We start from the raw sequence: 12,307 nt of genomic DNA on the forward strand, positions 1-12,307 counted from the left end.
AAACATGTAATATTTTATTGATTTATTTAAGTTTTTATTTACATTCCAGTTAGTTAACATAAAGGGTAATATTAGTTTCAGGTGTACAATTTAGTGATTCAACACTTCCATACAATACCATACAATACCACAAGTGGACTGCTTAATCCCCATCACCTACTTTACTATCCCCCCACCGACCTCCCCTCTGGTAACCATCAGTTTGTTCTCCATAGTTCAGAGTCTGTTTCTTGGTTTGCCTTTCTCTGTCCTATTTTTTTCCCTATGCTCATTTGTTTTCTTTCTGAAATTCCACATATGAGTGAAATCATATGGTATTTATTTTTCTCTGACTGATTTATTTTGCTTAGCCTAATACTCTAGATCCATCCACATTACTGCAAATAGCAAGATTTCATTCCTTTTAATGGCTGAGTAATATTCTATTATGTGTGTGTAAAAAATATATATATGTATATGTATATATATCACATCTTCTTTACCCATTCATCAGTTAGTGGACTCTTAGGCTGTTTCCATGGCTATTTTAGATAATGCTGCTATAAGCATTGGGATGCATGTATCCCTTTGAATTAGTACTTTTGTATTCTTTAAGTAAATACTTAGTAGTGGGTAGGATAATTCTATTTATAACTTTTGGAGGAAGCTTCATGCTGACAAACGTGACATATTTTAAATGTTAGCCTGTGAGTGCATTGAACTCTGAAGCCAACCTCTATGATGAATTCCACCAGAGGGCCTTAGTTTGAATCTAGGTTCTGTCACTTAGTATCTGTGAGATCTTGGGCAAGTTTTTTATCTCTCTGTTCTTCAGTTTCATCATCTGTAAAATGGGAATAATACTAATACCACAATAGGTTTGAGTTGAGATTAAATGAGTCACATGTGTAGAGCTGTTTGGCACAGTTTTTAAGTACTTAAACAGTATTTAAGTGTTGACCATTATTTGGAGTTAAGGTCAAGTCTTCAAATATGGGGCTTTTTGCTCCATTTGAGGCAGTTCAAATGGCCCTCATGACTAACATCACCATATAATTCATTACCCAAATCAGAATTTTTGAAAGTGTCATTAAAGGAGGCACTACAAATAATTATGTTGGGGAAACAGACTGGAGCTGTTCTGGGCAATATATATTGTCACGCTAATTATGGATCTCTTAGCGTTACTGACCACCATTGTCGACATTGATTTCTCCTGCTCAGAGACCATGGCAGCCCTTGTTCACTGTAGCATTTATTTAGCCCTTACCATATGCTTTCTGGAGCCAGTTTGTATTTGCCTTTATTAGATACTTGTGTCCTGTCTTTTCAACTGAACTATAAGCAAGGACAAGGACTCATCATACACTTCTTTGAGAAGTGTCCAGATCAGTAGCTTGATGAAGAGATGAGTGATGGTTCCCCTTTTCCTACCCCATGAAACCTCTTGGTAGTCTGCATTCGATAGTATACCAAGCACTGGGTAGACTATTCCAAGCTGCTTATCTCCTTGACTTTACTCTCATTGATCCCCACACTTCCACTCTTGCCCTCTTACAGTCCACTCCAAGAAGTTTAAAGCTCCTCTGCTTAAAACTTTTCAGTGGCATCCTATTGTTTTTGTAGAAGAAGATTGCAATATTCTCTCCAAATCCTTCAGTGGTTTTTCTTCACACTTGAAAATGAAACACAGGGATCCCTAGGTGGCGTAGCGGTTTGGCGCCTGCCTTTGGCCCAGGGCGCGATCCTGGAGACCCGGGATCGAATCCCACATCGGGCTCCCGGTGTATGGAGCCTGCTTCTCCCTCTGCCTATGTCTCTGCCTCTCTCTCTCTCTCTCTCTCTGTGACTATCATAAATAAATAAAAATTAAAAAAAAAAGAAAATGAAACACAAACTTCTTGTGGGCAAACTTCTTGCCCACAAAGCTCTGTAGACTGGGTCTTGCCCTATCTCTCAGATGTTGCCCTTATCATTCATTCTGTCATTCCTCCTACCAGAACACAAACTCCAGGAGGACAGGAACTTTGTCTTTGGTACTGAATATATTCCCAGCGCCTTGTACCAGTGCCTGGTGCAAGGTAGGTGCCAAATATCAATTTGTGGAATGAATGAATTTATTTTCTCAATAGCCCTTGTAAGGGCTATTGAGAAAGCCCTTATTATTTTATTGCTTCTTCGCAAACAAGAAAACTGAGCCTTATATATGTGAAGTGCCTTCACCAAGGTCACAGAGCTGAAAAGTGGCAAAAGCATTCATTTATATATTCATTCAACAAATATTTAGTGAACAGCTGCTACTCTTCTAAGCACTGGGGCAGGATTCAAATTTGAGGCTAATGATTTTAGAATTACACCATCTTCTTTCTACCTTTAAAATTTTGTGTTGGGCAGCCCTGGTGGCTCAGCGGTTTAGCGCCGCCTTCAGCCCAGGGCCTGATCTTGGAGACCTGGGATCAAGTCCCACATCAGGCTCCCTGCACGGAGCCTGCTTCTCCCTCTGCCTTTCTCTCTCTCTCTCTCTCTCCCTCTCTGTCTCTCTCCTCTCTGTGTATCTCATGAATAAATAAATAAAATCTTTAAAAAAATAAAAATAAAATTTTGTGTTCTTTGTAAGAGTTATACAAATAATAGAAGGATACATTCTTTCTGTAAAATAATTCAAATAATAATATAGATAGGTAAGTTCAAATTCTTCCTTGACATTTATTCCTTTTTTTCCATTTCCCAACAAATACTAGTCAATCCCCAGAAGTGAACATTGTTTATTATTCTAGACACACACACACACACACACACACACGTGCACGGGCACACAGAAAGAGAGAGAGAGAGGAAGGGAGAGAGGGAAACAATTTTATGTTTAAATCTTACTCTCACGGGGTAGTCTGTTCTATGGTTTGTTTAACATTATCTTAGAAATCTTTTCATATCAGCACATAAATATCTACCTTATTTATTTTAATAGCTGCATGTCATGCCATAGTATGAATATGCCATAATTTCTTTAGTGATTTCCCTATATTAATAGGCATTTGGGTTTTTCTGCCTTTTCATTATTGCAAATAATTTCAACGTTATTATGGCAAATTCCTTGTACAGACCTTTCTGCACATTGAATATGAATAATTCTTTAAAATAGAGTTCAAAGCAGAATCATTGGGTTGAAGCATATATGTATTTTAATTTGAACAAGTATTGTCAAATTATCTCTCCAAAAAGCTTTACCAATTTACACTCCTTTAACAGTGCATGAAAATGCTTATCATAATCAAGACATATATAGTTCTGTTGTCCAAAAAATTTCCCTTAGGCAGCAGCTTTGCATTTTAATCTCTAATCTTGTGTTCTGCTCTGCTTTCTGCCACTATAGATTGTTTTTGTTTATTCGAGAATTTCATAGATCTAGGATTATACTGTATATAATCTTTTATGTCTGGCTTCTTTTTTTTCTAAAAATTTTAATTTCAGTGTAGTGTTATATTAGTTTCAGGTTGGGGTGCCTGGGTGGCTCAGTTGGTTGTGCACCTGGCTTCCGCTCAGGTCGTGGTCCCAGGGTTCTGGGATCGAGACCCGCATGGGGCTCCCTGTTCAGTGGGGGGCCTGCTTCTCCCTCTCCTCCCCACTTATGCTCTCTCACTATCTATCTCAAATAATAAATATAATCTTTTATGAAATATTAGTTTCAGGTGTACAAAATAGTGATTCAACAATTCTGTATATTAAAAAAAACAATTCTGTATATTGCTCAGTGCTCATCAGGATAAATATACTCTTAATCTCCTTCATCTATTTCACCCATCCCCCAGGCCACCTCCCTGCTTCATGTCTTCCTTATGCCCCTGTTTCTTCCTCTTTATTGTATGTCTAACTTCTTTTGCTCAACATAATTATTCTGAGATTCATCCATGTTCTCATGAATACCATTAGTCTGTTCCTTTTTATTGCTGAATTAATCATATGAATTTAATTATAATTTAATTATATGAATATGCCACAATCTGTGTATCTATTCAGTGGTTATTGGACATTTAAGTTGTTCCCATTTTGGGGAATTATGAATAAAGCTGCTGTGAACATTTGCATGTAAGTGGTTTTATATATATATAAAATGTTGTATTTATTTATTCATGGGAGACACACAGAGAGAGGCAGAGACCTAGGCAAAGGGGGAAGCAGGCTCCATGCAGGGAGCCCAATGCAGGACTCAATCCTGGAACTCTGGTATCATGCCCTGAGCCAAAGGCAGACACTCAGCCGCTGAGCCACCCAGGCATCCCTGCATGTAAGTGTTTTTGTAGATGTGTATGTTCATTTCTTATGAACTATACCTAGGAGTGGAATTGCTGGGTCATGTGGTAATTGTATGTATGGAAGCAGACCAAGTATCCATCAATAGATGAATAGATAAAGAAGATGTGGTATACATACACAATGGAGTATCATTCAGCCATAAAAAAAGAATGAAATCTTGCCATTTGCAATGACATGGATGGAGCTAGAGAATTAAGTGGAACTAAGTGAAATAAGTCCGTCTGAGAAAGATAGACACTATATAATTGCACTCATATGAGGAATTTAGGAAACAAAACAAATGAGCAAGTGAAAGAGAGACAGAGACAGAGAGGGAGAGAGAGCCTCCAAGAAATAGATTCTTAACTATTGAGAACAAATGGATGGTCACCAGAGGGGAAGTGAGTAGGGGGATGGGTGAAATAGAGGATGGGAATTAAGGAGGGCACTCATCGTGATAAGCACTGGGTAATGTATGGAATTATCGAGTCCCTATATTGTACATGTGAACGTACTATAACACTGTATGTTAACTATATTGGAATTTAAATGAAATGAAATGGAAAAAAAGTATCTGTCATCCAATAGGGAGTCAGTTGATACTAATTCTTTTTGTCTGAATTTTAGTTTTGGAGTGTGGATACTGGGATGTGGGGCAGATGGCAAGGATCTGTCCTGGGTTTGGTTTTCTAGGTCTCCCTACTTATCTGTTTTTAATGGCCTTGCTATCTTTTAACTTCAGAGAAACCTCTCCCTTGTTCCCAACCCCTGGTTGACCTATCACCTTCCTTCAGGACCTAGATGTAGGGCGTTTCCCTCTTATGCTGACACTTGACTCTGCCTACATTTAGCTCAGAGAGGGACATAACACACCCTGGAAACTGTGGGTGAGACATACACCGTTGGACCTGCAGGTGAGCCAACCTGGGAGAAATGTGATCTCAGCAGAATATGATTTGAAAGATGCTGGAGAGGTGGTCCTACAAGGCACCAGAGATCTTTAAGGGAAATAAGGGAATTGGGGGAAATATGCAGGAATGAAGAAAAGGATACTTAAATTTGATCTCTTTCTCTAACGTAGGCAGATGGCTTTGCTTCAGGCCAATAAGGATCTCATTTCTACAGGAATTAAGGAATTTAATGTTCTGCTGAATCAGCAGGTAAGCCCAGGCACTGTTTCAAAGGATAGGCCTAGACTCTTGGCAGGTGGGTGAGGGCAGAGAAGGGACAATAATTTGGAACTGGGGCGTAATGGTGCAGTTAATGGCAACAATTAGAGACAGGGAATACAAGTCAGAGAAAGGAGAATGTCAGAGGTTGTGGGTTATTCTTGAATCACACAGCTGACCACATTCTCCCTCGTGATCCCCTCTCCCTGCAGGTCTTCCCTAATCCTCCTATCCCTGAAGAAGCCATGGTGACTATGGTGAATGACTGGGTGAACTTCTACATCAACTATTACAGGCAGAAGATGGTGGGGGAGCAGCAAGAGCAGGAGAAGGCTCTCCAGGAACTTCAGCAAGAGCTAAATACTCTGTCTGCCCCTTTCCTGGAGAAATATAGAGCTTTCCTGAAGCACTTATGAGCAACTAAATCACCCACTGCCTTTCTCTTAGCTCAAAACCCCAGGCCTGCATCTCTAAGAAACTCTTAAATCCTGCCTCCGAGTTCTTGGAGTGCTCAGGCTCTGCTCCTTCATGGTGTTACTCTACCTTGACACCTCAATAAAGACCAAATTGGTTTGCTGGTCTTCCTGTCTCTTCTGTTCTTTTTCAGTTGTTGGTCCCTGACTTGTGGAGGCAGTTGGTTCCTTTTCCTTTAGCTCTATTTCCTAGATATGATCTTGGATATTTAATTCCTTTAGAGCAGAGGTTAGCAGCCTTAAGTAACCACTGGGCAATACTAAAATAGCCTGAATGACAGGCCAGGCAGGCGGAGAGAAAGTGTTGGGGTGTTAGAATCATAAAAATAAAAAAAATAAAAGGAAAAGAAAAAAGAAGCTCTCTAGAAATTGTGGCCCTGTGAAATTCTTGTTGAAAGACTTCCAGTCTTGTTCATCCTACAGTAGGTGAAATCAAGAGGCCACTCATCTCAATTTTCGAATTCCTTGCCCTTAGCCCCAGCTTGAACAAAGTTCTAGGATCTCAGAACTCTAATACCACAGAATACCTCCCTGGAGTATCGCTGTGAGAGTTGGAAAGGATCTTGGGAACCATTCAATACATCCCTTATTTTTCAGATAGGAAAACCTTTGGCTCTGAATCCCTCAGCCTCAGATCCTAGGCTTGGGAAGCATAGATTCCTGTTCTCCTCTGGGCCCTAAACTTCTCCTGCCATTCCCAGTACTAGATCTCTTTTCTCTTCAACCTCTAAACATTGCAAACGTCTTCATTTTAGGGTGCAATCACGGTGCAGTCAGTCTGATGAGTGTTTAAAAAATGAAATGAAGGTGTTAGAAAAAGGAATGTCCAGCAAGCTTTGCAACATCTGCGGAAAGCCTCACGGGTGCACAGCACCAGTGCGCAGGGGAGGAAGGAAGATGTGAGAGGCACGGGTAGGAAGCGCAGGTCCAAGGGGCGGGGAGCGCTAATCAGATGCAAGGTGCAGGCGCTGCTGGCGCTAGCAGGAGGGAGCTGGGAGCTTTCTTTATCATTTCCTGTTTTCTCCTTAGCCAGAAAGATTTGGTCCTGAGACGGTTGTTTGCTCCTTCCAACCTTCAGTAAGTCTACGTTTCAGATCTACTTTTGGTTTGGGGGCCTCGTTAGTCTAGCTCAGGGTCGAAGAGGAGCTCTCAGTGCCCCGCCCCCCCCCCCCCCCCCCCCCCCCCCCCCCCCCGCTATCCTTCCAAACTTAAGAGTGTCAAGATGAGAGGACTCATCAAGAGAATTGCAGCCTTCCTGGGAATCCAGGCGGTGAGCATCTTTGAGGTGTGGTTGGTGGTCCAGGTGGATGCCAAGGCCTTCCCACTGCGCCACTCGGGAAATTTCAGCCTGTTAATGGGAATCTAGGGCCTGCCCAGATTGGGACATTAGTCATAGCGTTACCTTTGCAGAAAGACCTGCATTACTTTACATGGGTTGAGGAGAGAGACTGAGGAGCCATGTGAAAATAAGTATTGGATTAACTCTGTTGCTGTATGAACATGAAAAGAATGATCAGAAACCACTTTGGCTCAATTAATAAAGATAGTTTTTCCATAAATTTGGAACTATCTCACCGTGGGAATTGCTAGCTAACCATTTCTCAAATGCTGAAAGGAAGATGATCGATTATCAGGTATGTTATAGTGGAATGGGAAATTCAACATCTAAATTCTATTCTAGTCATTCCATAGCTATGAAATTAAGAAGTTGCAGTACTTTTTTTTTTTTTTTTTTTTTTAGTTATGGACAGAAACCTGTTAAAACTGCACTGCATGTTCTTGCATTCCTATCATGCAAGCATCTGGTTGTACATCCACAAAGGAGTAAAATTTGGAGTATTTTGACTTTTCATCAGGATCTGATGGTCCATAAGAATACAATAAAAGTTACTTGGCCAGTGAGTACCCCAAATCCATTACTATTCCTGCAGAAAAAGAAACCAAAATTAGCAGGAAGAATAATGCTTCTTTTGCGTTGACAGCTGAATTAATGCTAGAAGTAAGATTGTAAACAAAAGAAATATTACAGCAATTGCCCTGCTCTTATCTTGACCCTGACTTTGACCTTGACTCTAGGGCTGACTCTGAACTTTAACCTCACTTTTAACTCCACTCTGACCCTCACACTTACCCAGTCCCACTTGACCTTGATCCTGACAATGACAGACACCCTTATTCTCCCAAATGTCCTTAACCTTCATGCTGACCTCTTTTGTTTTCACCCTCACACTGATCCTGATGCTGAACTAGACACTGAACTTTACCTGATCCTAATTTTGACCCTAATTCTGACCCTGACTCTCAACCTGGATCTTGTTTTGATCCTTACCCTGAAATTGACTCTTAGTATGACCTTACCCTAACCATGACAGGACTCTAACTCTCAACATGTCACTGACCCTTGACCATGACCTTTACCTTCACTCTCATACTGAACCTGGCCAAGACCCTTTATCTTCACTCTCATACTGAACCTGGCCAAAGCCCTGGCATTCATGCTGACTCTGATTCTCAACCCAACACTTAACTTGACCTTCACCCTGACCCTGATCATTAACCTGACACTAACATGCTGACTTTGATCCTGAAGCTGATCCTGACACTACCACCAGCAAACCCCTGATCCTGACCTTAACTATCATACTTCCCTGATGTTGACTTTCACCCTGACAGTGACCCTGTCCCTCCACTCGATCCTTATCTTTACCTGAACAAAGACCCTGACTATGAACATGAAACAGATTCTGAACTCCACAATATCCCTTATTCTCACTGATCCTGACCATGACATTCATTCTTTGCTCGATCCTATCACCAAGAATCATGTTTATATTGACTCTCACCCAAACCCTGACTTCAACCTTAAAGCTTACCTGTCTTAGACCCTTATCTTCAACTTCGCTATACACCTGACCCATTTTTCAATTTCACCATACACCTGACTCTTATTTGATCTAAATCTAACCCAATACAGATATTCAAATTTACTCTGAGACTTTCATGCTCATCCTAATACTGAACCTCATGCTGATCACTGACCAACTTGATCCTGACCCTGAATTGGACTCTGAAGCTGACCCTCATCTGTCCTTGAACTTCATCTTTACTCTGTCCCTAATGATGACCTTCAACTGACTTTGATTCTGACTTAATCCCAATACTAACTCTATGCTCTCCACCCCTCAAAATTTAAACTGAACTTGGTCTTTGACCTGAAACTCTTACTGACCCTGATTCTGATTACTCTGACTCTGGACTGATATCCTGACCTAGGCACTAATTCTGAAGTTGACTTTGACTCTGATACACAGAATCACCATGACCTTAAATCTTACTTTAACCCTCTTTTTTGACCCTGTGTGTAACTTAGATTCTGACCCTTAACCTCATATGCTACATGACTCTGGTCCTCTTGACCCTGAACTTCTTCCTCAAACTGACTGTGACTATAACACTGACTTGATATTCAACCTGACATTGACTGTACTTGTGACTTTTTTATGACCCTCATCTCACTCTGATGCTGATCCTACTTGTGACTCTCACCATGTCCCTGAATTTCATACTGACGGTGAACCTCTATATCTTTCTTATCTTTACATGATGCTGACATTGACCTTGACTTCATACTTATCCTCACCATGACCCTAACCTTGACCCTCAGTTTAATCTAGACACTGATCATTACCATGACTCTGACCCTGAAGTATATACTCAATGTCACCTTGACTTCTACTCTTCTTATTCTGATACTACCTCTATTCTTTTTTTTTTTAAAGATTTATTTATTTATTCATGATAGACATAGAGAGAGAGAAAGAGGCAGAGACACAGGAGGAGGGAGAAGCAGGCTCCATGCACCGGAAGCCCGACGTGGGATTCGATCCCGGGTCTCCAGGATTGCGCCCTGGGCCAAAGGCAGGCGCTAAACTGCTGAGCCACTCAGGGATCCCTACTACCTCTATTCTATACCTAAACCTTACCCTGATGCTCACTCTCATTCACCCTGACTCTAATCCTGATTTTCATTTAGACGCTTTGTCAGAGACAAAGTGACGCTGATGTTCACCTTTACCTTCAATTTCATCCTTATTCTGATCCTGAAGCTATTCCTATACCAGCATTCAATTTGACCCTCTATCCTGTGCCTGAATCTAACCTCACCATGACCCTCATCATGACCATAAACTTGACCCTCACCTTACCCTGACTCTACAATGACCATTACACATACCTCCATTGTGTCCCTGAAAGAGCCTTGAATCTAAAGCTTATGGTGAACCGAACCAGACTATCAGCCTGACCCTGACACTAACCCTTCTCATCCTGACCCAGGTTGGCACCCACCCTGATCCTGATACTGAAACTGACCCTGACTCTCATCCTGAGCGTGACTCTGAGTATTTGCCTCATACTCCTGACTTCTCATCTTGACTCTGACACTGACCATCATTCTGACTCTCACAGTGACTCTCAACCTGACTTTGAGCCTGACCTTTACCTTCATCAAGACCCAGCAATTTGTTTTGGCCCTCAACCTGAACCTGACCAATCTTCACCCTTAAACTTCTCTGTTTTTGACCTTTCTCCTGACACTGAACCTGATATCGTACTCTGAATCATTCTTACTCCAGAAATAACTTTGTTTCTAAACCTTACCATGTTCCTGAACCTGACCATAATGTGATCCTTACACTCATGCTTACCTTTACCCTGACTTGAACTGTGAACTTCACCTAATCTGTCAACCGAACTAAACCTCACATGGACACTCGAACTGACCCTGATCACTATGTTCATGAACATAATTCTGACCCTGATTGTTAACCTCATCCTCACCAAGATATTACAATTCACTTTGATCATTACTCTGACTCTGATTCTGATCCTAACTATGAACTTTAGTCTCATTTTATCCATACTTTAAACCTGACCTTCATCCTCACTCTCACCCTGACACCATTCTGACATTCTCACCCTGACACCATTCTGACATTTATCATGAACTTGACCTTGACCTGACATTTACCCTCACCCAATTCTGACACTAATTCACCCAGAAGTCACTGACTCTGACAATGACCATGTCTGTGACACTGATATCCTGACTGGACCCCAGGACTTACCCTGATAACCAATTTGCTTGCTCATCCACACTTATATAGGAGTCCCTCACATTGACTATGACCCTGACTGTGACCCTCATATTGACCCTTATAAAGACAGTATTTTGGAATCTGATCTTGATCCTGCTTCTTACCCTCCTCCTTACCCTAACTTTTACTTGACACTCACTCTGTCCTTCATACTCTAATATAGCTTTACCATGATCAGAATGCTAACCCTTATTGTGATCCTCACACTGATTCTAACTCTGAAGCCCATTCTGAAACTGATTCTAATTCCTTTTTTCACCCTGGTCTTGAAATTGTACTTCACATTGACCCTGACAATGACTACTATCCTGACCTTGATTATCACTCCACCTTGATTCTAACCATAACAAACATGTTGGCTCTGAAACTTGGTCCTCACTGATTCTTGTCTTCACCTCCAAGCTTCAAGGTGACCTTCAACAGGATCAGGACTTTGACCATCACCCTGACCTTGACTCTTAGACCTACATTGGGCTCTTATCCTTACCTACCCTGACCCTGACTTGAACCTTACTCTGAAGCTAACTTGTGCCCTGATGCTACACTTACTCTGACTGTGGCCCTCACCATGACCTTCAACCTTATCATTACCATAATAACTTTGCCCTGAACCTAATCCTTGCCATCCCAGATGCTTTGTATTAATCATGTTTTAAAATTTTCTGTACTTTATGATATTTTCAACTGGAGTTTTGCTGACAGGAGACTGCCCTTCCCTGGGCTAGCTAACTCCTAGAGATAGCAAATGACTTCCCTCATAACATGCCTTTCATATGCAAAGCAACAAATCCAAAGTCCACACTACCCAACTATCTCCTTTGCTGGTTTTCACCAGACTCTTAGATTCTTGGCCAGTATTTCTCTGCCATAACTATCCTAAACACAGGTACCAGGCAACTTGGGACAGCCCTTATGTCTCAGAAGCCACTGAAATTATTCAAACTAGCCAATGCTTAGCTTGCTTACCCTCCTTGGTTTCTTCCTTTGTATGAAACCATAATAAAACCTATGCTTTCCCTTTACTCTCTCTGCTTTCTGACTAACTCAGTGCTTCCTCATGTGGCCCTGTGTGGCATGCCTTGCCCATTTCTCTTAGAAACTGTGAGTAACAAAATATCTTTCAAATGGTAATCATCTCTTGATTTGTTGGCCTCACCTTATGTGAATCATAATAAAACCTACATCAAAAAAAAAAAACAAAAAACAAAAACAACAACACTTGGGACACCTGGGTGGT

The 12,307-nt window shown here is 41.2% G+C and overlaps 1 protein-coding gene across 1 annotated transcript; it reads left to right on the forward strand.

Moving 5' to 3' along the window:
- The first annotated feature begins 5,076 nt into the window (after window positions 1-5,076).
- Window positions 5,077-6,022, forward strand: AHSP (alpha hemoglobin stabilizing protein). Its single transcript, XM_077904939.1, has 3 exons — window positions 5,077-5,186; window positions 5,354-5,432; window positions 5,654-6,022. The coding sequence occupies exons 2-3, from the start codon at window positions 5,358-5,360 to the stop codon at window positions 5,855-5,857; spliced, it is 279 nt and encodes a 92-aa protein (XP_077761065.1). The 5' UTR covers window positions 5,077-5,186; window positions 5,354-5,357; the 3' UTR covers window positions 5,858-6,022.
- The last annotated feature ends 6,285 nt before the right edge of the window (window positions 6,023-12,307 follow it).

This window comes from Canis aureus, chromosome 8 (assembly GCF_053574225.1).
Source record: "Canis aureus isolate CA01 chromosome 8, VMU_Caureus_v.1.0, whole genome shotgun sequence".
In the NCBI taxonomy this organism is placed as follows: Eukaryota; Metazoa; Chordata; class Mammalia; order Carnivora; family Canidae; genus Canis; species Canis aureus.